Source organism: Musca autumnalis, unplaced genomic scaffold, assembly GCF_047663935.1.
Source record: "Musca autumnalis isolate F117 unplaced genomic scaffold, ASM4766393v1 scaffold_4, whole genome shotgun sequence".
NCBI classification, from domain to species: domain Eukaryota; kingdom Metazoa; phylum Arthropoda; class Insecta; order Diptera; family Muscidae; genus Musca; species Musca autumnalis.
This window is the reverse complement of record NW_027411977.1, coordinates 200,609,493-200,635,801: the sequence shown is the minus strand read 5'-3', so window position 1 is coordinate 200,635,801 and position 26,309 is coordinate 200,609,493. Positions and strand designations below refer to the sequence as shown.

The 26,309-nt window shown below is 39.1% G+C and overlaps 1 protein-coding gene across 2 annotated transcripts in view; it reads left to right on the top strand.

Annotated features, from left to right (window-relative positions):
* The window catches only part of Hml (hemolectin), an 85,716-nt gene that overhangs the window by 20,945 nt on the left and 38,462 nt on the right, over positions 1–26,309 (top strand). For both annotated transcript variants that reach the window (XM_073986522.1, XM_073986521.1), the window contains 11 exons: positions 3,937–4,341; positions 4,576–4,703; positions 4,788–5,084; positions 5,148–5,317; positions 5,655–5,812; positions 5,877–6,031; positions 6,104–6,706; positions 9,595–11,284; positions 11,436–11,752; positions 11,814–12,190; positions 25,072–25,243. In XM_073986522.1, coding sequence (XP_073842623.1) covers positions 3,937–4,341; positions 4,576–4,703; positions 4,788–5,084; positions 5,148–5,317; positions 5,655–5,812; positions 5,877–6,031; positions 6,104–6,706; positions 9,595–11,284; positions 11,436–11,752; positions 11,814–12,190; positions 25,072–25,243 — 4,472 coding nt within the window. The remainder of the gene's footprint in view (positions 1–3,936; positions 4,342–4,575; positions 4,704–4,787; positions 5,085–5,147; positions 5,318–5,654; positions 5,813–5,876; positions 6,032–6,103; positions 6,707–9,594; positions 11,285–11,435; positions 11,753–11,813; positions 12,191–25,071; positions 25,244–26,309) is intronic.

Genomic DNA, 26,309 nt, shown 5'->3' with positions numbered 1-26,309 from the left:
GTGGAATCAATAGTTGTATTTCTGCTATGTCAGTTTATGATGTAGTCACGGATCACTGGGATCCTATTTTGGTATTTATTTGTCAACAGCGTTTGCCTAAATTAACTGCAACTTTGTGGGAACAGAGTATTAGAGATAAATCTTCTTTATCCTCGTGGGACGAATTAGATAAGTTCCTAACAGAAAGAATCCAAACATTAGCTTGCCTTAGGGACATGAGAGGTTCTTCTTCTATTTCAATTCCGAAAAGTAGAGTCAAAACCAATCTTGCTACTTCTTCGGTCAAAGATAAGTCGAAATCGCTATGTGTACTTTGTCGCAAAGAATCTCATTCATTGCGTTCTTGCCCTAAATTTAGAGCTCTTTCTTTTGAAAAGAGATTTGAGGCCGCTAAAAAGCAGGGTTGTTGTCTAAACTGTCTTTCGGTGGGACATTCTGTCCGGGATTGCTCGAGCACTCACAATTGTAATGTTTGCAAAGGTCGCCATCATACTATGTTGCATAGGCCTCTTCATCTTCTTCACCTAGACCATCCACATCTCTTTCGTCGTTGACCAATAGCCATCCTCCACAAGTAGATGGAAACATAGCTTCTACTTCCACCGGCGCTAATCCTAGAGCCATGAATAGTCAAGTGTTCCATACATCCCAAGATCGGAATGTCTTGCTAGGTACTGCGATGGTCAACGTTGTTCATTTAGGAGTTTCGTATCCTGCTCGGGCTCTTATAGACCCAGGTTCAGAAGCTTCTTTTATTACTGAACGTTTGCAAAAGCGCCTTAAATTACCCACCCAGTCAATCACTGCTACTGTTTCTGGTGTTAATAGTTCAACATATGCCACTTCGAAGAAAAATTGTTCGCTTCGCATTGGTTCTCGTTTCGATTCCTCCTTAATTGTAGAAACTTGTGCGTTTGTTCTTCCAAAAATTTCCGGAAGCCTTCCCTCATGTCCCCTCAGTTCAAACATCACATCTCGATTGCCTAATATTAGTTTAGCCGATGATCGTCCTTTTGATTCACGACCTGTCGATTTATTGTTGGGGGCAGATTTGTATCCACAGATTTTGCGGGAAGGGACGCAAAGAAACATTCTGGGTTCTATGTTAGCCCAAAACACGATATTTGGCTGGATTCTGACTGGTCCCATGCCTTCTTCCTCAGTCCAGGTCTTCACGACTGTGTTTGGATATAGCTGAGGAAGAATCTCTCAACGAAACACTACTCCGGTCACCATCGGACATGTTTCGTGAGAGGAATTATCGTGCCACGACCGTGCGAGATTCGGATGGTCGTTACACCGTAACGCTTCCTTTTAAATCCGGATTTCCGCAAACATTGCAACTGGGGGATTCTCGTAGAAAAGTTTCGGAACAGTTTTGTCGGTCGGAAAATTCTCTTCTTCGAAGACCTCGGTAAAAATCGATTATGTTAAATCCCCCCAAATCTAATTTCAGTTCACTCGCTTGCTACATTCCACATCATCTTGTCATTAACCTTGACAAATCGACCACAAAACTTCTCGTACTATTCTATTTTTTCAACAAGTCGTCCAATGGTATTAGTTTGAATGATCTTCTTCCAACTCTTCAGGTAGATGTAGTTCTATAGATAGCGTCGATCCCAAGCATTTTCCCTTCCAAATAATTTTGTGTAGAACTTCTCCTTCTGACCCTATTCAAAATTTAAGTTGCAAACGGTCACATGTGGGATATACTGTGCGCCCTTCCTCGCCATTCGCACACCTTTTCAATTAGCAGATGACACTCAGTCTCATTATTCACTCGAAGCTCACATTCTTCGTCGATGATTATCCATCACAAACTTTGAACTGAGGAAGTGGACATCAAATCATATTTCCACGTTGTGTCGCTTTTCTCCTGGTAAACTGGTTATATCCACGTTTCTTCCTTTGTAGAATTCAGCAGTGTCAAGCAATTAGGACTTCGATTAATGGCTAATTCCGATTCTTTCATTCTCTAGATACTTCCGAAATAAAAGCGAGCAAGCTCCGTTTAGTAATTCTTGCCCAAAAATTATATTTTGCTGAGGCTAAAAGCTCACTTCTGTCCTAAACCTTCGTTTGGACTAAGACCCTCGTTTGCGTCTTGTTAAGTTTCCAACACGGTCCTACACTGAGCGCCACCCGATTTTATTGCCGTATCGTTGTCGATTTGTTCGTCTTCTTGCAGAATTCGTTCACGCTATTTCCATTCATGGTGGAAATCAGTTAATGTTTCGTATACTTCGTATCGCATATTGGGATCCTCTTCCTTTGATATGAAGACATTTACGGGTAAAGCGTGTCGAATTACCAAAGGTTACGTACTTGTCTTCACCTGCTTTTTAACTAAAGCAGTTCACTTAGAAGCCACTTCGGACCTATCTGCTGCTTCATTTCTGGCATCTTTCGGTTTTATTTTCATCGTGGTTGCCCTAGGACATTGTTTCATTGAAATTTCATTTAAGAGTTACGACTATCCTCGCACAACGAACAATCAATATCTTTCCGATGCCGTGTAAAATGCAAAATCGCGCGTCATGGCTCAACCTTGTTTGCCTGGGTTATTTCCGTCGCAGTACACCCCTAAATGGAAAAAAATCATGCTAGTTGAATTAAGTAAAAATTTAATTACACCTAAAATGCTCAATAGAAACTGAACTACGACACCTCTCACTTGCAACATACTCCACTACTAACTCTAGTTTAAGTTTGCTCGCGAATTAGTCTAACCATGTTGCCTTGCAGATAGCGCGTCAAGGTGGGCGGCAAATGTATAAGTTCGATACATTGGTTACGCCAATGTATATGTTCGATACGTTGTCTCCCCTTCCCAGCATTACAATTAACTACGTTAATTGGCCGCTCTTTGAGCTCTATGGGGAAATCTTCTCTGCACTTCTTCCAGGAGCCTTATTCGCCTAGTGCGGATTGTAGGAGAGAGTTCTTTTCTACTACCTCTCCTGGAAAGCTTATTCGCATAGTTCGGATGCAGAGGGGCGCTTTCCAATGCTGCGGTCGTAGTTGATTGTCACGGCCTTATTATCGTTATTCTGCCCACCTGCAACTTCACTTGTTCTTTCGCTTTCGTAGAAATCACACGCATAAAGGTAAAGTCTTGTTTCTTTGAAACCCACCAACTTTACAACAAAGATTTGAAAATAAACATACATAAAATTACATACACCAAATTGTTTTTATTTCTTTTCTTTTTGGGTTTCTCACACTGGTATCACGCCAACACTTTCGAAACCGACTATACTATTTAGTATTCTAATTACTCTACAAATGATGGATCGTCCATAAGATTCTTACTCCTGCAACTGCTCGAGGCGTAGAATTTTTTAGTAGGATGTTATTGGGGGTTAGGTAAAATTCATTGGGGAAATTATGAACCCTTAGCAAAGCCTCGAACCTCCTGTGGCGAAAACCTTTACTACTACTGTTTAGTTTTGCCATTACTCTATAGATGGCACTTTTGTGGATAATCCATATTATTTCCGGGGGCTGATCGAACCTTTGTGTTAGTAGAGTACAGAGTAAAGTAGACAAAGACGGGCTACATTAAAAAAAAAACACATGCAAAAAAGAATCCAATTCTTTTTTCAACATGATTTAGTTACTTCAGCTTTATTTATTTATTTCAAATATTTATTATAATAAACAATTACAATAAAATTATATAAAAAATAGCACTAGCATCTAAGGCTATCGGCTAAACTTCAGCTTTGGTTACAACAAAAGTTTCAAATTTTTGCTAGAATTAAATTACAAAATATCCTCAGTTGTCCATCTAACAAGCTCTTTTTTCCAAATTCTAAATTACAATAACAAAAATACAAACGAATTGGCCATGAAAATTATTAAAAAATTCGAATTTTTTCCAATATCTAAAAATTCAAATAAATAATTAAATAATTCCCAATCCCGCTCCAGGAACCGTGCACAAACCAGCAGTTTCCTTAATGCCGAACGTGTACTGCAATTGCCAAAATATGGTCGGTGTGCAGCCTACACCTTGCCAGCCAATGTTATGCATAAATGTCGCAATGATCAATGTGAAGTATCATGTCCACCACTCTACACTTTCCCCAATGGTGGAACTAGTTTGAAAATGGTCTGTATTGGTGACTCGTGGATTATACGCGATTCGGAATATGTTAGTGTACCACCGTGTCAGGCAACATGTAATCCACCATGTCAAAATAATGGTATTTGTATTGAGGCTGGTATTTGTAAGTGTCCTGAGAATTATTCGGGTCCTCTGTGTCAGCACAAGAAGTCGGTGTGTGCTGCTAAAGTTCCGGTGCCTAAGAACTCTAAAGTTAGCTGTATGAATGGGTAAGTGGGGATTTAAAAGAACGTGTACGCATTGTAAATAGAAAATTGTTTGCGGTAATTGTCACTGTATTGATGAGAGTATTGACAGGTTATGGATTCCCATATGCCTCAACTCTCTCTCTCTCTCTGTCTCCAACAAACTGATAATTATCGCAACGAAAAATAGTCCAATGCATTTCAGGACTTTCCAATTTATGGAAATAATTGTTTTTCTATTGGAAATTTTTTTTGTAGTATTTGCAATGCTGAGTGTTTCCGTGGCTTCCAGTTTCCCGATGGCAGTTCCATTACCAACATTGAGTGTGTCAATGATCAGTGGATTCACAAGAAAACTGGTTTGAACAAGCCACCAGATTGTGGACGTAAGTGTTTAGAAAATATTTTCTCTGAAATTCCATATACATATGTATATAAAATATATATAAAATCTTTCCTCTTTCCTACAGCTATTTGTGATCCTCCCTGCGACAATGGTGGCCGTTGCATTTCATTCAATGTCTGCCAGTGTGGCAAAAATTATCGCGGTGATCATTGCCAGCATAGCATCAGTTCCTGTAATGTTACCAAAACCAATTTCAATGGCAACTATAAGTGCTCGTATGACAATGAATTGGCCAAATGTACCTTCAAATGCCCTGATGTTCCTGGTCTTAAGGTTGAGGGTGGTAGTTTAAATATTGAGTACAGATGTAAATATGATGAAGGCAAATACTATCCTTCACCTTTGCCCAAGTGCATATATCGTAAGTAGCGGAGACTTGGAAAAAAATTGGAAAGGCATTTGAATGTTTTTGTTTCTATTTTAGCCTCGGGTTATACCATACATGCCGGTTCGAAGTCTTCCCAATATACTCAACAACAGTCGTATGGTGGTGCTGGTAGCAGCAGTGGTGGCACCCATGGTTATCAGTACATGACAGAACGTGAAAAGATTTTGGCAATTGTTGCCAAATATAAGGAATACGATACAAGAAGTGTAAGTATGGAGTTAGGAGGTTTGTCGCAGGTCACACTAGAGGGATTTCATTAAATGTCATAAAATTAGGCGATCTTAGATCCAGTTCCCCACTACAGTAATTGCATGATATTACCCTAGTGTGGAACTCCCTTTCAACATTGGGTTGTTGTCCTTGATTTAATTTTAGTGTAGCAATTTTCCAGCAGTTGGCGTATTTTCATGAGACCGTCATGAGGAATGTTGCAGGCTTTTGTTATATGCTAAGGCCGACTATTATACATTCCTCTAACCCAGAGAAAATACACCTCTTCTCCCTACTTTCACTCAATAATGTATGCATCTTCCCTTTTTTTAGGAATGGTGGTCATCGGAAGAAGCAAATGTTATACCCAGCAGTTATTCTCTTTATGAAAGTGGTGATATCAATGTGATGATAGATCGTACACCCAAGCCGGCTTTCTGTACCACATGGGGTGGCATAAATATGAAGACATTCGATGGTTTGGTATTCAAGTAAGTTAAGAATTTCAAAGAGAAATTGTCAAGAGAACATCAATGCAATCTAAACTATTTACAGGGCTCCTTTATCATGTTCCCACACCCTGATCAATGACAAACAAGATGCCACCTTTGGTATTACCCTTAAGGGTTGTCCATATGGTTCCGGTTATGGCTGTTCACACATTCTGGTGGTATATTGGCAATCGGTTTTGTATACCTTCAAGAATCTAAGTAAGTTTCAGAATAAAAACTGACCTTTAAATGTCGATTTTTGTAAAATCTCTTTTTAATCTTTTTTTATAGATGGCACAGTGGTCCTTGAAACTCCCACAAAACGTCTACCCATTCCCGTCCAGGTGATGGGCATGAAAGTTGTTCCCGTTGCCCAACACCTGCAAATTGATTTGGAATCTATTGGCTTGAAAATCGATTGGGATCGTCATCAATATGTTGGCGTACATGCCAGTCCTGCTCTGTGGGGTCGTGTTGGTGGTTTGTGTGGCTCACTGGATGGTGATTATAAAAATGATCTTATGACCAAAATGGGTAAAGTTGTTGCCACCGTAAAATCATTTACCGATTCATGGCGTGTTGAGGACAATTCGGAATTGTGTACCATGGAAAATAGTGCTGAAGTAGAATTTGATTCGAAAAATTGTGATCCCAGTAAGCGTAAAAAGGCCGTCGAAGTTTGCGAACGTTTGTTGACTAATGAGAAGTTGGGTGAATGCATTAAGGCGTTTAATTTTGAAGCTTTGATGCGAACCTGTGTAGATGACTATTGCAATTGTCCCAACCAGGCTCATCCAGAGACATGTAACTGTGATGCCATCTCCATGTTGGCCAAGGAATGCACCTTTAAGGGTATTAAACTGGAACATGGCTGGCGCAATTTGGAAATTTGTCGTAAGTATTTTGGGAAAAATAATCTTGTTATATTTCGAAAATAATTTTATCAAGTCAGAATTCAATTCAAAATTTATTTTAAATTTGTAGATAGGTTGGTTTGATATTTTCCAGTGAAATTTTGAAAAACGGGGTGACATCTGTCGTACTGTAACAATTGGCCATAATCGTCATTGGGTATTTGTCTCTGCTTAGATAGGGTAGATTCGGCACGATATTGCATACAGCGTATGTTTATGCTTACTGTCGTGCAAAACTACGGTTCTGCCCAGCGATAATGTTATAGAAACAGGGTAGTTCACTTAACTTAATTTATATTCTGTTTAGCTGTGACAAACACCTTTTCTATATGCAGATTTACAGGCAAACAAGGTGTATGTTCCTGTACACAAACGATTTTAAATCGTCTCCAGTTTATACTCAGGGCAATCATGAATATTTCCTTCCGCACCGAAATAATTTTGAAGATTGAAATTGTTTTAAAAGTCAATGTTTTAAAACATTGACAACTGCTATTTTCACTTAATTATCGACAAAATATTCCCTTTTTGGACATAAATTTGAAAATTAAAAATTGTGAACTTGGGGAAAGTGAACGAACCATGCACGGAATTTTTATTCATGATTTCCCTACATATTTATACTGTTCTGATATGAGTTTGAGTGAAAATTAATTACTAATTGGAATTTCCTGCTACTTACATTACAAATTAAGAAGTGCACTTCGTTTTGTCCGTCTAAAAGAACGAAGGTTTCTTGAGATCTGTGCCAATTGCCCATACTAGTCTTTGGGTGTTTGACTTTTCGTGCAGATTTTAGCTGCAGCAAATACCGTATACGACATTCAATTATGCTCACTGTTGTGCAGATCTAAGGTTCGGCCCATGAGCAACAGGGTAGCTCAATAAAAATGTTTTAAAAATTTGCTTAGCTGTGACAACACCCAGTGTATTTTTAGGGGGTGTTGATCTTTACTTTAATGAAAATATGAATTTCCGAAAATCCAGCCGTATACCGCACCTACAGTAACGCTCTTGAAAAAATTACAAATCCTAGCTTTTTTTATTTTTTTCTGGGTGTTGATGTTATACTTATGGTACAGTATGTTTTTCCATGCCGATAATTGAGCGATAAAGCCCAAATTTAAGTTTTTCAAACTTTATTTTCTTCCTTTTTCTCTTCGGCAGATTTTTTTCTTTCGCATTTATTTTTCAATATAGTCTGGTTTGATTTTAGCTGCACTATTTGATTGGGAGTCACCTAGTTGCACTTTTAAGCATGTCCGGGTTGCACTCTGAAGTTCTGCGGTTCAATCCCTGGCCACAACATCAAATATTGGCTTACATTTCTTGAGTATTTTAGCCATGAACAATTTATCTTTAAGTGGTTTCGTAAGACACTTCGTCCGGACTCGGTGATGAAAAGTAGGTCCCATATCATTGAGCCAATATATCGGAGTGCATTCATTGATATGAGAGAAGTCTCCCTTGTCCCTTCGGGGATGTTGTGGGAATATATGTATGTATCCGGACATTTAAGATCAATCAGCCAGTGAGTCACTTATTAGCAAAGAATTTTATGGATATAGATAATATGCACACCCTATGTTCTAACAGAATGATTTGACTTTAAGTGCACTATCTACATATATTTTTCAGTACAATATACGACTGTACTGTACCGTGAAATATAACAGGGCGTCTCAGCAACCAAAAGACAATTTTTAAATTGACTGAGCATTGAAGATCAATCAACTAGTGAGTCATTCAGTAGCAAAGAAGATATTGATACTATTCACTCCTTCCCAGCAAAAAGTTTGCATCCGCGGATGCAGTTGAATCACTACAAGCGTACAGTACAAGTGCCGTTGGAGTATTTCTTTTTCTTTGAATTCACTTATGAATTTTACAAGGGAGCGCGCAGCTAGGATGCACTCCATTTTGCTTCCACAGCACACAGCTAGGATGCACTCCATTTTTGATCCAAATCACAGCTTTTGATGTAGTGTTTTGGATTGAATTTAAAGACTCTCTTTGGATTGCATTTTTTGTCAATCTTAAGATGCAATACAAATTCAAGCCATTGCGAAATATCCCAGAAAAAATAAATTGAATTTATTATTTGTGTAAAACAATAATACAAAGAATTTCATTATATTAACACAAATTAAAAAAGTTTCCATTAAATTCAATCACATTTGAGTTTATTTTCTCCGTTCTCCAATTAATCCAAGGTCATCCGATTTCGCTTCATCATCCTAAAAGTTTTTTATGTTGCCTTTCCATCACTAGTTCAGCTTTTGACATGGACTCCACTCCACTCTCGTGAATTACCGCAGAAATGTTCGCAACTTAAGTTTTTATTTCTTTGTTTTATAACAAATTCTTAGAAACGTATACACTCTCTCTTATTTTTAGAATAAATGATTTCGCCAGCGGCGGGTAGGTATCAACCAACTGTTTTTTTAGGGTATGCTTTTAAATTGTATCCAACGGAGTGCATTTTCATAACTCCGTGTGGACTGCATCGAAGGATGTTATTAAATCATAACTCCACATGCACAACTTCCAACATTTTTTGTTGGGTTATTTTCTAACAGAATGATTCGACTTAAAGTGCACCATCTGAGACGCCCTGTTATATTTTATAATACAGTATATGATTGTACTGTACTGTGAAATATGACAGGGCGTCTCAGCAACCCAAAGACATTTTTAAATTCAGCGAGAGATGAGTAGCATCCTGTTTCCGAATGCCATCTATCGTAGTTTGCAAACGACTCTTCCATATAATTTGTAAATGTCTAAGCTAATTTGTTTCAGGTGTTAGATGGCATGGACAATTCATTGTCATTAACTCAAATACCTCTCTTCCTCTCCCTTTTACAGCCATCAGTTGCGGTTTTGGTCGTGTCTACTTGCCCTGCGGCCCCGATGTAGAACCCACTTGCGAATCAGCCGTTACCCCCACCAAAGGCAAATGCAATGAAGGTTGTTTCTGTCCCGAGGGTACTGTACAATACAAAGATGCCTGCATCACTCCCGAGTTGTGTCCTTGCAGCATGCGTGATCGTGAATTTAAACCTGACACCACCATTAAGAAGCAATGTAACACCTGTACCTGTAAGAGTGGCCAATGGCAATGTACCGATAAGCTGTGTGGTGCCCGTTGTGGTGCCATTGGTGATCCCCATTATCAGACATTCGATGGCAAACGTTTCGATTTTATGGGCAAATGCTCCTATTATCTGTTGAAGACCATGAACCTTTCGGTGGAGGCTGAAAATGTGGCCTGTTCAGGAGCTGTTTCGGAAAATTTGAATATTGCTGCTGCCGAAAATCCTTCATGCACGAAATCGGTGACTGTAAGAACTGTCCTAAAGAATGGAGTGCCCACCACAATTAAACTGGATCAAGGTTTAATCGCCATGGTCAATGGCAAAGAGCAGACAAAGTATCCCAAAGTTTTGGGTGACCGTGAGATATTGATACGCAAGGTTAGTTCTTCCTTTATGACTGTGGAATTCCCTGATGGTATACGCATATGGTGGGACGGAGTTTCCCGGGTTTATATTGATGCTCCACCTACGTATAGGGATAAAACGGCGGGTCTTTGCGGTACCTTTAATTCAAATACCCAAGATGATTTCCTAACACCTGAGGGTGATATTGAAACTGCCATTGAGGCATTTGCCGACAAGTGGCGCACCAAGGATACTTGTGATTTCTTGGGTGAGACAGCCATTAATCCTCATCCATGTACTGCCCACCCGAATAAGAGAGCAGAGGCAGACAAATATTGTAACTGGCTTTTGGATGATATTTTCCAAGATTGCCAATGGACTGTGGATACTGAACAATATTACGAAGATTGCTTGTATGATGTTTGCGCCTGTAAGGATGATCCGGCCAAGTGTTTCTGTCCCATTTTGTCGGCCTATGGTGCAGAGTGTATGCGCCAAGGCATCAAGACCGGCTGGAGAATGACTGTAAAGGAATGTGCAGTCAAGTGCCCAATGGGTCAGATATACGAAGAGTGCGGCGACAGCTGTGCCCTTACCTGTGAAGACTTGGAAACCAAAGATACCTGCTCCAAGGAATGTGTGGAAGGTTGCCGCTGCCCCCATGGCGAGTATTTGAATGATCAGGGTGAATGTGTACCTCAAAGCAAATGTCACTGTGCCTATGATGGCATGACCTTCCGTCCGGGTTATAAGGAGGTAAGACCAGGACCCAAATTCATTGATCTCTGTACCTGTGTTAATGGCCTATGGGAATGTGAAGAAGCCGAACAAGGTGATGAACAGAAATATCCTCCCTCCTCTGAGTTGCGAGCTGAATGTGCCAGCCGTCCCTATGCCGAATTCACCAAATGTGTGGCCAAAGAACCCAAGACATGTAAAAACATGCACGACTACAAACCCGATTTGGATGAATGTGTGCCCGGCTGCCAGTGCATGGAGGGCTATGTATACGACACCGCCCTGAAAATGTGCGTTTTACCCGAAAAATGCTCCTGTCATCATGGTGGCAAAAGTTATGCTGATGGCGAAGAAATGAAAGAAGATTGCAATACATGGTGAGTAGATTTTCGCATTTCATTGCATTGCAATTCGCGTTGGCCTTTGAAACAAAATTCAATATAAAACGTGCCACACTTTTCCACCAGATTTTCTTTGCTAAACGTTTTTCTGTCTCTCTGTTGTTGTTGTTGTTTTGCTTTTGTTTAGTGTGTGTCAAGCGGGTAATTGGAAATGTTCATCGAATGGCTGTGAATCCACATGTTCCGTATGGGGTGATTCGCATTTCACAACATTTGATCAGCATGACTTTGATTTCCAAGGAGCCTGTGATTATGTCCTCTCCAAGGGTATGGCCAACAATGGTGATGGCTTTACCATTACCATACAGAATGTTTTGTGCGGCACAATGGGTGTTACCTGTTCGAAGTCTGTGGAAATTGCCTTAACTGGTAGTGTCCAGGATACTTTGATACTAAGCAGTGATGCTTCGTACTTGGATATACCCAATAAATCCACCATCAATAGTAAGTTTTATTTTCCCGCATCATTTGGTAAATTTCACAAATCTTCTTACATTTCCAACAGAAATTCGCGACACCATTAATTCCAAATCCCATGGTGCTTTCAATGTCTACAAGGCCGGTGTCTTTATTGTGGTCGAGGTGCTGCCCCTACATTTACAAATTAAATGGGATGAAGGAACTCGTGTCTATGTTAAATTGGGTAACGAATGGAAGAACAAAGTTAGCGGCTTGTGCGGCAATTACAATGACAATGCCATGGATGATATGCAAACACCATCACAGGCATTGGAAACAAGTCCTTTGACTTTTGGCCATTCGTGGAAGGTGCAGCAGTATTGTGCTATGCCCACAATACCAATTGATGCCTGTAAACAACATCCAGAACGTGAAACATGGGCTCAATTGAAATGTGGCATCTTAAAATCGGATCATTTTAAGGTGAGTTCGTTTTGTTTTTTTATACCCTCCACCATAGTATGGAGGGTATATTAAGTTTGTTTTTCCGTTTGTAACGCATTGAAATACTCATTTGCGACCCTATAAAGTATATATATTCTTGATCAGGGTAAAATTCTAAGTCGATCTGAGCACGTCCGTCCGTCCGTCCGTCCGTCTGTGGTAATCACTCTAGCATCCACAAAAATAGAGATAGGACGCTGAAATTTTGGGAAAATGCGTCTTTTGTTTGCAGGCAGGTCAAGTTCGATGATGGGCTATATCGGTCCACGTTTTGGTATAGCCCCCATATAACGGTACCCCCCGATTTACGGTATTTTGATGTTTTTAGCTACATTTTCAGACCGATTTGGCTATAATTTGACATTTAGGGTTCTTAAGTGTCAATAAACTTATATAACAAAAGTTGTGGACATAGGTCCACGTTTTGGTATAGCCCCCATATAACGGTACCCCCCGATATACGGTATTTTGACGTTTTTAGCTACATTATCAGACCGATGTAGCTATAATTTGACATTTAGGGTTCTTAAGTGTTAATAAACTTATAAATTAGAAGTTGTGGACATAGGTCCACGTTTTGGTATAGCCCCCATATAACGGTACCCCCCGATTTACGGTATTTTGACGTTTTTAGCTACATTTTCAGACCGATTTGGCTATAATTTGACATTTAGGGTTCTTAAGTGTCAATAAACTTATATAACAAAACCTGTGGACATAGGCCCACGTTTTGGTATAGCCCCCATATAACGGTACCCCCCGATTTGCGGTATTTTGACGTTTTTAGCTACATTTTTAGACCGATTTAGCTATAATTTGAAATTTAGGGTTCTTAAGTATCAATAAACTTATATAACAAAAGTTGTGGACATAGGTCCACGTTTTGGTATAGCCCCCATATAACGGTACCCCCCGATTTACGGTATTTTGATAAGTTTAGCTACATTTTCAGACCGATTTAGCTATAATTTGAAATTTGAAGTTCTTAAATGTCAATAAACTTATGTGACAAAACTTGTCGACATAGGTCCACGTTTTGGTATAGCCCCCATATAACGGTACCCCCCGATTTACGGTATTTTGACGTTTTTAGCTACATTTTCAGACCGATATACATAGCTATAATTTGACATTTAGGGTTCTTAAGTGTAACTAAACTTACATAACAAAAGTTGTGGACCTAGGTCCAAGTTTTGGTATAGCCCCCATATAATGGTACCCCCGATTTACGGCATTTTGACGTTTTTATCTACATTTTCAGACCGATTTAGCTATCAATTGACATTTAGGGTTCTTAAATGTCAATAAACTTATATAACTAGTGGACATAGGTCCATGTTTTGGAATAGCCCCCATATAACGTTACCGCCCGATTTCAGGTATTTTTGAGAATTTTACCAACAAGTTTTAACCGAATTATCTGTAATTTGAACATTCGACATTTGAAATTCTTAGTGGTCACCACACCTCTCCACCAAAAATTGTCAAGAAAGCCCCTATATAACGGTACCTCCCGATTTTCAGTAATTTGATGATTTTAGCTACAATATTAAACCGAACAAGCAGTAATTTGACATTTGAAGTTCTTAGTGGTCACAACACCTCTCCATCAAAAATTGTCAACATAGGTCCATGTTCGGATATAGCTCCCATGTAACGGTACCTCCCAATTTTCAGTAATTTGGCAATTTTAGCTAAAATTTTTAACAGAACTAACTGTAATTTGACATTTGAAGGTTGTAGTGGTCACCACACATCTGCATCAACAATTTTCAACATAGCCCCAATATAACGATACTTCCCTATTTTCGGTACTTTGAGGATTTTACTTAAAATGTTTAACCGAACGTAGGTCCATATTTTTGTATAGCCCCAAAACAAACCTCCCGATTTTCCGTACCTTAGCTTTATTTTTTGGACGAACTTTTTGTAATTTGAAATTTAAAAGTCAACAAAAATTCTGCAACAAAAATTGTTAATTTAAGTTCATATTTTCGTATAGCCCAGATACCTCCGAACTAGATGTTAATGACATTTGAAGTTCCCACGTTATGTACCGATTTTCGATATTTTGAGGAATCTAGCTAAATTTTTTAGCCGAATTAGGAGTTATTTGACATTAAAGGCTCCCACCAAAAACTGTCAACATAGGCCCATGTTTTATTATAACCCCTATATAACAGTACCTCCCAATTTCTAGCCCATCAAAAATTGTCAACAGTTAGATATAGGCACCATAAAAAAGGGCCTCCCGAATGAAGCATTTTATGTACATTATCTGACATTTTAACATACTCACTTAAAGTTGGGGACAGGAATGAATATTTTATGGTGGAGGGTATGAAAAGTTCGGCCCGGCCGAACTTAATGCTTTTTTACTTGTTTTTTTTAATTTTAGGGGAAATTGAGAAATGGAGGGAAAAAAGCTTTGGATGTGGTAGGTGTTATTTTGAGGTTGCGTTGTTTAGATAATAAATACATACACGCACAAAACATGATGCGGTTATGGGGAAAAACAATGATGTTTCAAATCAATATCAATGAAGAGTGATAACGAGGTGCGTACATCGAGACCTGGCATTCAGATGAGTCGGCATTGTTGGGAAGTTAGAAAGGTGTAGCGTATTGTATGACCTGGCTCCACAATACAGAGCTAAATTGTGATAATACCGCTCTTGCCAGTCTTGGAAGTTATGCTTCCTCTGGATGCTTCCAATGGATGACGGAAGGACTCACAGTAAATTATTAGCACGACTATTTAATATGTGAATAACATTTAGTACTGCAGTATAAGCATTTTGATCTAGAGGTTCTATCTTGTATCTCTTAACATTCTTCTCTCTCGATGCTTCTCTCTCTCTCTCTCTCTCTCTCTCTGAATATCGTAATGATAAAGAGTTTACAGAGTTTACTACAGGCCCGCCTAAAGCTTTATACTATTTGATCAATAGGTATCCTCATCTCCACCGAAGTGCTTCCAGCTAGCGACTTGTTTCGGTTCCTTAACTTGTCACAGAGAATTGTGATATTTACTTTTAGGGACCTACCATAAGGTGAAAAGTGTGGATATAGATTTATCTGCTGGTATTAGGGAATCCTTTGTCACTCTACGGGGTTTGGACTTCTCGATCCTGAATTCCATCGCACATGTATTTTAAGATCTAATATTTCGAATTTGGCTGAAAGTATTAATGTCCTCAAGCAGAATTTTACTTTCCGAATGACTAGACTGCCGAATGTGAACCTTAAAATCTTGAGGTTATTTATGGCCGGAATTCTTACACCGTAGATCTCTACTTTCAAGGACCTACATATATACGCCGTCCAGAAAGTGAAAAGTGTGGACATAGATTAATCTGCTGGCATTACCAGGGGAATTTCCTTTGTCACTCTACGGGGTTTTGGACTTCTCGATGCTGAATTCCACAGCACATGTAGTTTAAGATCAAACATTTCGAATTCGGCTGATAGCATTACTGTCCTCAAGCAGAATGACGTGGCGGATTTTGCTTTTCAAATGACTAGACTGCCGAATGTGAACTTTAAAATCTTGATGTCATTTATGGCCGGAATTCTTACACCGTAGATCTCTACTTTCATGGACCTACCTATCTACACCGTCCATAAGGTGAAAAATGTGGATATAGATTTAACTGCTGGTATTACCAGGGGAATTTCTTTTGTCACTCTACGGGGTTGTATTTCTCGATCCTGAATTCCACCGCACATGTGGTTTAAGATCCAACATCCAGAACTCGGTCCTCAAGCAGAATGACGTGGCTGTTTTTATACCCTCCACCATAGTATGGAGGGTATATTAAGTTTGTTTTTCCGTTTGTAACGCATTGAAATACTCATTTGCGACCCTATAAAGTATATATATTCTTGATCAGGGTAAAATTCTAAGTCGATCTGAGCACGTCCGTCCGTCCGTCCGTCTGTGGTAATCACTCTAGCATCCACAAAAATAGAGATAGAACGCTGAAATTTTGGGAAAATGCGTCTTTTGTTTGCAGGCAGGTCAAGTTCGATGATGGGCTATATCGGTCCACGTTTTGGTATAGCCCCCATATAACGGTACCCCCCGATTTACGGTATTTTGAGGTTTTTAGCTACATTTTCAGACCGATTTGGCTATAATTTGACACTGAGGGTTCTTAAGTGTCAACAAACATATATAACAAAACTTGTGGACATAGGTCCACGTTTTGGTATAGCCCCCATGTAACGGTACCCCCCGATTTGCGGTATTTTGACGTTTTTAGCTACATTTGTAGACCGATTTAGCTATAATTTGAAATTTAGGGTTCTTAAGTATCAATAAACTTATATAGCTAAAGTTGTGGACATAGGTCCAGGTTTTGGTATAGCCCCCATATAACGGTACCCCCGATATACGGTATTTTGACGTTTTTAGCTACATTATCAGACCGATGTAGCTATAAATTGACATTTAGGGTTCTTAAGTGTTAATAAACTTATAAATTAGAAGTTGTGGACATAGGTCCACGTTTTGGTATAGCCCCCATATAACGGTACCCCCGATTTGCGGTATTTTGACGTTTTTAGCTACATTTTCAGACCGATGTAGCTATAATTTGACATTTGGGGTTCTTAAAAGTCAATAAACTTATATAACAAAAGTTGTGGACATAGGTCCACGTATTGGTATAGCCCCCATATAACGGTACCCCCGATTTACGGTATTTTGACGGGTTTAGCTACATTTTCAGACCGATTTAGCTATAATTTGACATTTAAAGTTCTTAAATGTTAATAAACTTATGTGACAAAACTTGTGGACATAGGTCCACGTTTTGGTATAGCCCCCATATAACGGTACCCCCAGATTTAGGTATTTTGACGTTTTTAGCTACATTTTCAGACCGATATAGCTATAATTTGACATTTAGGTTTCTTAAGTGTAACTAAACTTATATAACAAAAGTTGTGGACCTAGGTCCAAGTTTTGGTAAAGCCCCCATATAACGGTACCCCCGATTTACGGCATTTTGACGTTTTTATCTACATTTACAGACCGATTTAGCTATCAATTGACATTTAGGGTTCTTAAATGTCAATAAACTTATATAACTAGTGGACATAGGTCCATGTTTTGGAATATCCCCCATATAACGTTACCGCCCTTTTTCAGGTATTTTGAGAATTTTACAAACAAGTTTTAACCGAATTATCTGTAATTTGAACATTTGACATTTGAAATTCTTAGTGGTCACAACACCTCTCCATCAAAAATTGTCAATATAGGTCCATGTTCGGATATAGCTCCCATGTAACGGTACCTCCCAATTTACAGTAATTTGGCCATTTTAGCTACAATTTTTAACAGAACTAACTGTAGTTTGACATTTGTAGGTTGTAGTGGCCACCACGCATCTGCATCAACAATTTTCAATATAGCTTCCCGATTTTCGGTACTTTGAGGATTTTACTTAAAATGTTTAACCGAACGTAGGTCCATGTTTTTGTATAGCCCCAAAACAAACCTCCCGATTTTCCGTACCTTAGCTTTATTTTTTGGACGAACTTTCTGTAATTTGAAATTTAAAAGTCAACAAAAAATCTGAAACAAAAATTGTTCATTTAAGTTCATATTTTCGTATAGCCCAGACACCTCCGAACTAGCTGTTAATGACATTTGAAGTTCCCACGTTATGTACCGATTTTCGATATTTAGAGGATTCTAGCTAAATTTTTTAACCGAATTAAGAGTTATTTGATATTAAAGGCTCCAATCAAAAACTGTCAAGATAGGCCCATGTTTTATTATAACCCCTATATAACAGTACCTCCCAATTTCTAGCCCACCAAAAATTGTCAACAGTTAGATATAGGCACCATAAAAAGGGCCTCCAGAATGAAGCATTTTATGTACATTATCTGACATTTTAACGTACTCACTTAAAGTTGGGGACAGGAATGAATATTTTATGGTGGAGGGTATGAAAAGTTCGGCCCGGCCGAACTTAATGCTTCTTTACTTGTTGCTTTTCGAATGACTTCTGCAACTTCATCTCTGGATAACTGTGCCGGTTCAACTTCGTATGGAAGAGTTCCAATGCAATACAAAACTCCTTTTCCGATGCCCACCTTATAATATCGTTGCCAAATATTTGGGGCAACAGAAAAGTCAGCTCGTTCTACTACCACGGTTGGAAAGCAATTGACTAAGTTCTCCAGTACCCGTGCTTAAAATGCCGCTCTAGTTAGGTGTTCTAGTCATTTGTTTTTTGTGATCGGCTATCAACCTATTGATCGCGAATATTAGTTCCGTGGCTCTTGGACCACCTGGGTTGGAACGGCGGAGTTCATATCGTTGCGCACCGATTTCTGCAGCTTTTGCTGACAAATTAGGTATTATAAGTCGGTACCAGGCGAAATTAACCTCTGAAGCAACTCGAGCGTCTGAGGTTGAATGAGTTTGCTTTCTGAAAGATTTCTGCAACTTTAGCACTAGTGAACTATGTCGGTTCATCTTCGCCTAGAAGAGCTCGAATGTGAAACTCTTCTCTTTGTCCTATTATTATTCGTGCTCCACAAACGGCTTGTTGAATCGACAAGCCTACCTCTACGGTTCTGTCACAACTTGTTTGGCAAATATGAAAGATGTCCATTCGTTCCTCCTACCAGGGTTGGAAAGCGATTTAACCGCCGGGACCTGTCACAAAATTATCACCAAATATGACAAATGTCCGGTCGTTTATCCTATCTTGGTTGGAAAGCGATTTAACCGTTGAGAATAGTTTCTCAGTACCCATGCTGCAGCTCCTCAGGTGTTGTAGGCATTTGTTTCTTTTGTGCTCGTTTACCAACTTATTGACCGTCACTTTCCTGACTCTTGGATCAACTGAGTTAGTATGACGGTGATCATCCCCTTCAACGACGTTTTCTGACGCCTCTGATGGGAAGCAAAAATTTTATCTCGGTTATTTTAGTAGGTGGATTTTAACCTCCAACTGCAGGATTGATGGTGGTTACGAGAAATTTCTCAGCGGCCTGAGCTTATTAGGGAATAGTAGTTCCCTGAAGCTATTATCACTGACCGCTCTGAATTCTTGCCACATGACTTTATTAAAATTTTAATGCGACGCGAAGCACTAAGCACCTTTCTGTTGCACCAAAAATCGTCTGTTTAATCGGGTGCCACCGTGGTGCAATAGTATGCACACCCGCCTGGCACACATAAGGTCGTGTGTTCGATTTCCCTCAGTAATGTTGGCGACATTTCCTGAGTATTTCAGCCATGGAAAACTTCTCTACAAAGTGGTGTCTTAGACACGCAGTTCGGACTCGGCGATAAACTGTAGGTCCCATATCATTGAGCTAATATGAATCGAGGTGCACTCATTGATATGAGAGAAGTCTCTCTTGTCCCTTATGGGATGTTTGTGGAACAATTATATATAATCGACAGGGGGCAAAATTTGACAGATGTCTGATCGTTCCTCCTACCAGGATTGGAAAGCGATTTAACTTTTGACCATAGTTTCTCAGTAGCCGTGCTTAAGTTGTAGATAGGAGTTCTAGTCTATTGATCTCGAGCATCAGTCTCTTTGACTCTTGGATCACCCGGGTTAGTAGGACGAAGATCATCTCGTTCCACGAAGATTTCTACATTTCTGCAGCTTCTACTGGGAATTTACAGCTACAGAATTGAATGTTGTTTCTGAAACAATTCTTAGAGACTCTATCTTCTGAGGTGATAGCCAATGACATACAACATCCCCAAAGTGATAAGGGAGACTTCCCTCATATCATTAACCTGCCTTTTTATCGCCAAGTTCGAACGGCGTATCTTACGAGACCACTTGTAGAAAAGTTGTTCATGGCTGAAATAATCGGGAAATGTAAGCCTACATTACGCTTAAGGGACTTGCCATCGCCGATGTTGTTGATGTTCTGGTCAGGGATTGAACCGCAGACCTTCTGAGTGTTTGCCACGGTGGCTCTTTCGGTTTCCTCCCACACAAAATTTCGCACAGGTGCAGTTGGTGGACATGTCTCGGATCGCTTTGACATTTTTGCTGTAGGTTGTTCTAGCGGCCCCTAATACAACCGAACAATATTTTTCGTGGGCAAGTCCATACTTCATGAGATAATTACCCATAAGTAAGCTAAAAAATCCTGCAGGCACAAACTAAAATTACTGATGAGCGCGATAACTTACGATGTGCCAAGGCGAGTAGGTCGAAATTTTGAATATCGTATAATTTATTCCAAACCTTAGCCCAGTTCCAAAAAGGTCTTTAAAGTGCAACACCTTCCTCTTACAAAAGTTTAAAATTTTCGCTTAAAAGCATCAGCAGGGAACCGTTTAGAATTGTTCTACCAAAGGCACTGCTTATCTTTAGAACGATATGAGGCTCTTCTGTGGGCAAGTCCGTGCTTTGTGACATAATGACCAAAAATCTCTAAAAAAAATCCTACGGTGACCAACTAATAGGAAAAGAAGGACTCCAAAAGTTAGATCCACTTCGAAGATGGACTATGTTGATCCACTTCATGAAGTAACTCCTCCGCAAAAGATGTAAATTTTTGAGTTTTTTTCTATTCTAAGACCATTTGTCGGATCATGTTGAAGTTGTTGCTAGTGTAAGGCAATACTTCCTGAAATATGGGCCCTTCCACTTCTTCATACCTCTCGTGGTCTTGTGGTCTTTTATAACGCTATAAGTTTGTTCTCCATACTTCTCTAGATGATAGTTCGAATGAACCAAAAACCCCGCCCAGCATTCATGCAAATCGTATACTGCAGGATAAAGTTCTAAGCCATGTTCGTCTGCTGTAATCACTCTAGCGCCCACAATAATTGAGCTAGAAGACTGTATTTTTGCATCCGAGTGTCATTTTTCCATAGGCAGGTCGATCTCAAATATGGGCTATATTGACTAGGGATAAGTAATGGAAAGCAATAATCGATTTTTCGACTTTTCGGTTTTGGTCTAAAACCAAAAATGCGATTTTTCGTTCTTGCGATTATTTCAGTTGTTTAAAACTCGACTTTCGACTTTTCCATAAACACAGAAAATCGATTATAATCGACTATTCGTCGGGTTTCGAGTTTTCTTTTCAAACTGTAAAACCGCGAAAAGTGTAAAACCGCCAAGTCAACAATATATGGGCAAACTCAAAAATCGATCACAAGATAATCGATTATGCGATTTTCCCTCCAGACAAAAGTCGACTACGATTTTTAGATTTTTGACTGCAAAAAGTCGATTAGTCGATTAACCGAAATTCGACTTACCAATCCCTAATATTGACCCACATTTTAGTATAGTCCCCACTTATCGATACATCCCGATTTTCGGTATTTTAAGGATTTTAGCTACAATGTTTAACCGAACTGAGTTTAATTTGACTTTTGAGATTCCCTGCAGTCACAAAATTTCTTCACCAACATTTTTCTATATGGGTCCATGTTTTGGTCCATAGTAAAGATAACGGTACCAACCGATTTTCGGTATTTTGAGGATTTTAGCTACATTTTTTGACCAGATTTTAAATTCCCAGTGGTCGCAACACTTCTCCACCAAACATTGTCTATGTAGGTTAATGTTTTGGTATAGCCCCCATGTAACCGTAACTCCCGATTTTCGATATTTTGAGGATTTTAGCTAAATCTTTTTACCGAACTACCTGTTATTTAACAATTAATGTTCCCAGTGGTCACACAACAAAAAAACCTATGTAGAAGATCTTGTTTTGGGGGTATACCCCAAATAACGAGACCTCCCGATATTCGGTGTATTGAAGACTTTAGCTAAATTTTTTGATCGAACTACTTCCTATGTGACATTTGAGGTTCTCAGTGATCAACAAGCTTATCGACTAAAAATCGTCATCATAGATCCATGTTTTGGTATAGCCCTGATATAACGGTACCTTCCGATTTTCAGTATTTCGAGAATTAAAGCAAAATTTTTTTGGCCAAACTTCCTAATAATTTGATTTGTGGTTCCCAGTGATCGCAAAACTTCTAAATAGCAATTTTTAAACATCGGTCCATGCTTTGGTATACCACCCATATAACGGTAAATCCCGATTTTTGGTATTTCGAGTGTATATTTTTAACATATTTGACTGAAATTGGGACAAGGGGGACTTATCTCAGACTCCCTTGTCCATTCTGGGGTGCAGTCACGAACCTTTTACATAGAAATTGTCAACATAGGTCTATGTTTAGGTATAGCTTCCTTATAATGGTACCATCCGAATTTCGGTATTCTGAGGGTCTTGGCTACATTTTCTGACTGAACTACCCGTAATTTGACATTTGAGGTACTCACGTTTTTGTGTACGCCCTATGTAACCGTACCTCCTGATTTGCGGAACTTTGAGAATTTTAGCTGTATGCCTTGACTAAACTAGCTTAAATTTGACGTGTGACGTCGCAACACTCCTCCATCAAATTTGTCAATATAGGTTCATGTTTTGGTACAGGCCCCATATAACTGTATCTCCAGATTTTCGGTATTTTGAGAGTTTAAGCCACATTTTTTAATGGAACTAAGCATTAGGAATTTGGAGTATCCGTGGTTGAAAAATTTTGCCCCTAAAATTGTGGACAGGATAGGAAACTAATTATTTCATTTTAGGTAGAATACCCGGCCGAACTTAAAGATTTTTGTTTGTGTTATTTATTTCTTTTTTTATACCCTCAGCATTTATGCTAACGAGGGTATATACACTTTCATACGGGCGAAATGTGCCTCATCGAAATAATGGTTTTAGACCCCAAGTATGTTTAGACGAAATGTGTTTCAGAAAATTTGGAGTCGATTGAGCAATGTCCGTCCGTCTGTTTGTCTGGCTGGAGCGCACGATAACTCTCGAATGGATCCACCGATTCGGTCCAAAATTTGGCTTTCGTAATATTTCGTCCAAACTTAGTTTAAGTTCGAAGATGAGTTATATCGGTCCACTCCTTCCGGTACCTCACCCACGAAAGTTCGAAAATGTTCGGAAAATTTGTACGTACGATAACTCTTGAAGGGAGTAACCGATTTGGTCCATACTATGCAAATCGTGAAATATCTACCAGACTTAGATGTGATTCTAATATGGACTCAATCAGTCCACTCCTTCTGGTACCTCCCACACAAAATTTTGGATAAGTTCAGTTAAGGACCTGCTCTCGAATCGCTTTGATTTTTGTTTTAGCATTTTCTATTCACCGCCCCCTACACGGTGGTAAAAGTTTCATCAGGAGCAAGTCCATACTTCCTGAGAAAATAGCCTGAAAGTTGCAAAAAAAAACCCCTATGACACCGTGTGAGGTGGTTGGAGCGCATGATAACTCTCGAACGGATGAGCCGTTCGTTCCACAATGTGGCCTTAGTAATATTTTGTTCAAACTTACTTTAAGTTCGAAGATAAGCCATATCGGTCCACTCCTTCAGGCACCTCCCCCACAAAAGTTCAAAAATGTTGGGAAAAGTTGTGCGCACGATAACTCTTGATGGGAGTTACCGATTTGGTCCATACTGGTCCACTCCTTCGGGTACCTCCCACACAAAATTTTTGATAAATTCAGTTTAAGGCCTGCTCTCGAATCACTTTGATTTTTGTTGAAGCAACTTGCATTCGCTGCGTCAATTAGGACAGTAAACGTTTTTTCAGGGGCAAGTCCATACTTCTTGAGAAACTGCCCGAAAGTTGTAAAAAATCCCCTATGTCACCATATGTAGTGGGTGGATAGCTCGAACCAAATACTGCGTTCGTCCACAGTTTGGATATTGTAATATTTCTTCGAATATAAGATGAAATTCGAAGTTGGTGTTTATAGGTCCACTCCTTCCGGTACCTCCCCCACAAAAGTTCAAAAATATTCGCTAAAATGGTACGCGCGATTTCTCATAGACGTAGCAACCGGTTTTGTCCAAACTTTGGATCTTTAAATATTGTCGAAACTTAGTTTATATTCAAATTTGGGACCTATCTGTCCAATCCTTGTGGTGCAACCCACACAAATGTTCAACATCTTTGTGCGGTTAAGGGTCTGTTCGAGGATCCTTTGGACATTTTTAACGAAGGTTTTTTTAGCGGCCCTGTTTACAGCGATATTATGCTTTTCGTAGGCTAGTGTGATAAAAAAGCTCTATCTATCGATATCCCCGCAATTTTTTGAGCTTTAATCCTACCATACTTTTGTCGGTTTTTTGGGAAAAAGTATTTCAATCCACACAGGCTGAGGGTATATCTCTGTCGGCAAAGCCGACTGATACTTTTTTTGCTTAATTTTTCTGATGGCTTAAATATTTGGATATTCATTTAAAATGATTTTTGGGATACGAGAGTATGTCTTTAAATATCAATCACGTAGTGCTTGTCTTAATCTGATATAATCCATTCAATATTTATTCAAAAATTAAATTTTATTGCTTTCTTAAAGACTATCATTTGAATTCCAATACAAAACGTAACGATATTTCCTTCTTAATAGAATTTAATTTGATAGCCCATTTAAACGACAGCTGTTGCTGCAAAAAATACTTCCTGCTAACATCTGCCGCCAATACATTTACATTATCGAATATTAATTAATATTATAATCTCCATAAGAAGCTTTAAATATTTTACTCAAACAATAAAATTCATTCATCTGTTATGTTCACTTTTTGGATTGTAATGTAATTAAAATTCTTTGTTTTCAACTTCTTTTTCGCCCTTTTTCATTTTCTTGCCACTCATCTTGCTGAACTGAACCGAATGAATGGAACAAACGAACACCTATGCCACATATGGTGATTGTGAAAATTCTTGCTGATGCCATTTTTGTGACCACCATTTGGATATACTATGTATGCTGTGCCTTGTATGTTTCTGCCGCGCTGTAGGATTGCCATGCTGAAGTGCCTGTTGAGAAATACTTGAAACGTTGCATATTCGATACCTGTGCCTGTGATCAAGGTGGTGATTGTGAATGTCTTTGTACCGCTGTGGCAGCCTATTCGCATGCCTGTTCGCAAAAGGGCATACAAATTAGATGGCGTACACCACACTTCTGTCGTAAGTACAATTACAACTACAACAACATACACTGCTCCGCTCTGCGGAAGGATATAAACTGAATGCACTCCATACATACTTTAGTTCTATACTCATTTATAACGATTTACTGTTGTTCATTGATTCGCAGCCATTTATATTGCAAAAGAAGAAGGCACACACATACCGAGGATAAGTAAAGAATTTTTAGCCAGTTCATATGGGAAATATGCTTACTTATGCACAGCAACTCTCACTCCCCATCCCTCTTCCTTTTATATTTTTGACAAGTCTTTTTGGTATGTTAACCATAGCTCCCCAAAAACATGTTGCATGCTTACCCAGTTTTTTTTTGGAATGACTAAAAAGACCCTTCTTGGCACACAGCATTTACCTCTAACCTCAAAGCCAGCCATTGTCATTGCTGTTCTAGCTACTCCTAGTATTGGTACTCTCCACTCATCTTCATATTGAGCTGCTGTTTTGTACCCACTTCAGCTACAATTTAAAGTCTTGTCGTCATTGTTAAGAACTTTGGTGATGATTTTGTGTGTGTGTGCTCGCCTATTGTTTTCAATTATTCATTATGGAAAATCGTCACATACTTGTCGTACGTACACTTCATATGTTCATTCACTACAATCGATATGCCAACATGAAGTAAAAATAATAATTTCCTTGCCAATGCCGAGGGTCATATGGGAAGTTGGAGGAAAACAACTGAGACCTTTTGGGTGGTCATCTATGGATAGGAATCTCTTCAGAGGTATTATATGTAGAGAATGACTTTTGGACGTCCTCCATTTGTAGACGAACTGGGAAGTCTTCAGTGTGTAGAAGAGCATACTAAGATCTATGTGTGTAAAATCATTCAGACACTATGGAGGTCTTTTCCGTATAGATAACTTTTTGGAATTCTTCTGTGCATAGAAGGTACTATGGGGGGTCTTCTATGTACAGAAGACCCTTTGTAGGTCTTCCATGTGTAGAATACTCTTGGAAATCTTCTATGTTCAGAAAACCGTTTGGAGGTCTGTTTTTTTTTCTGGAGGTCTGCCTTTGAACTTATAGAAGTTTCTTTGGAAAT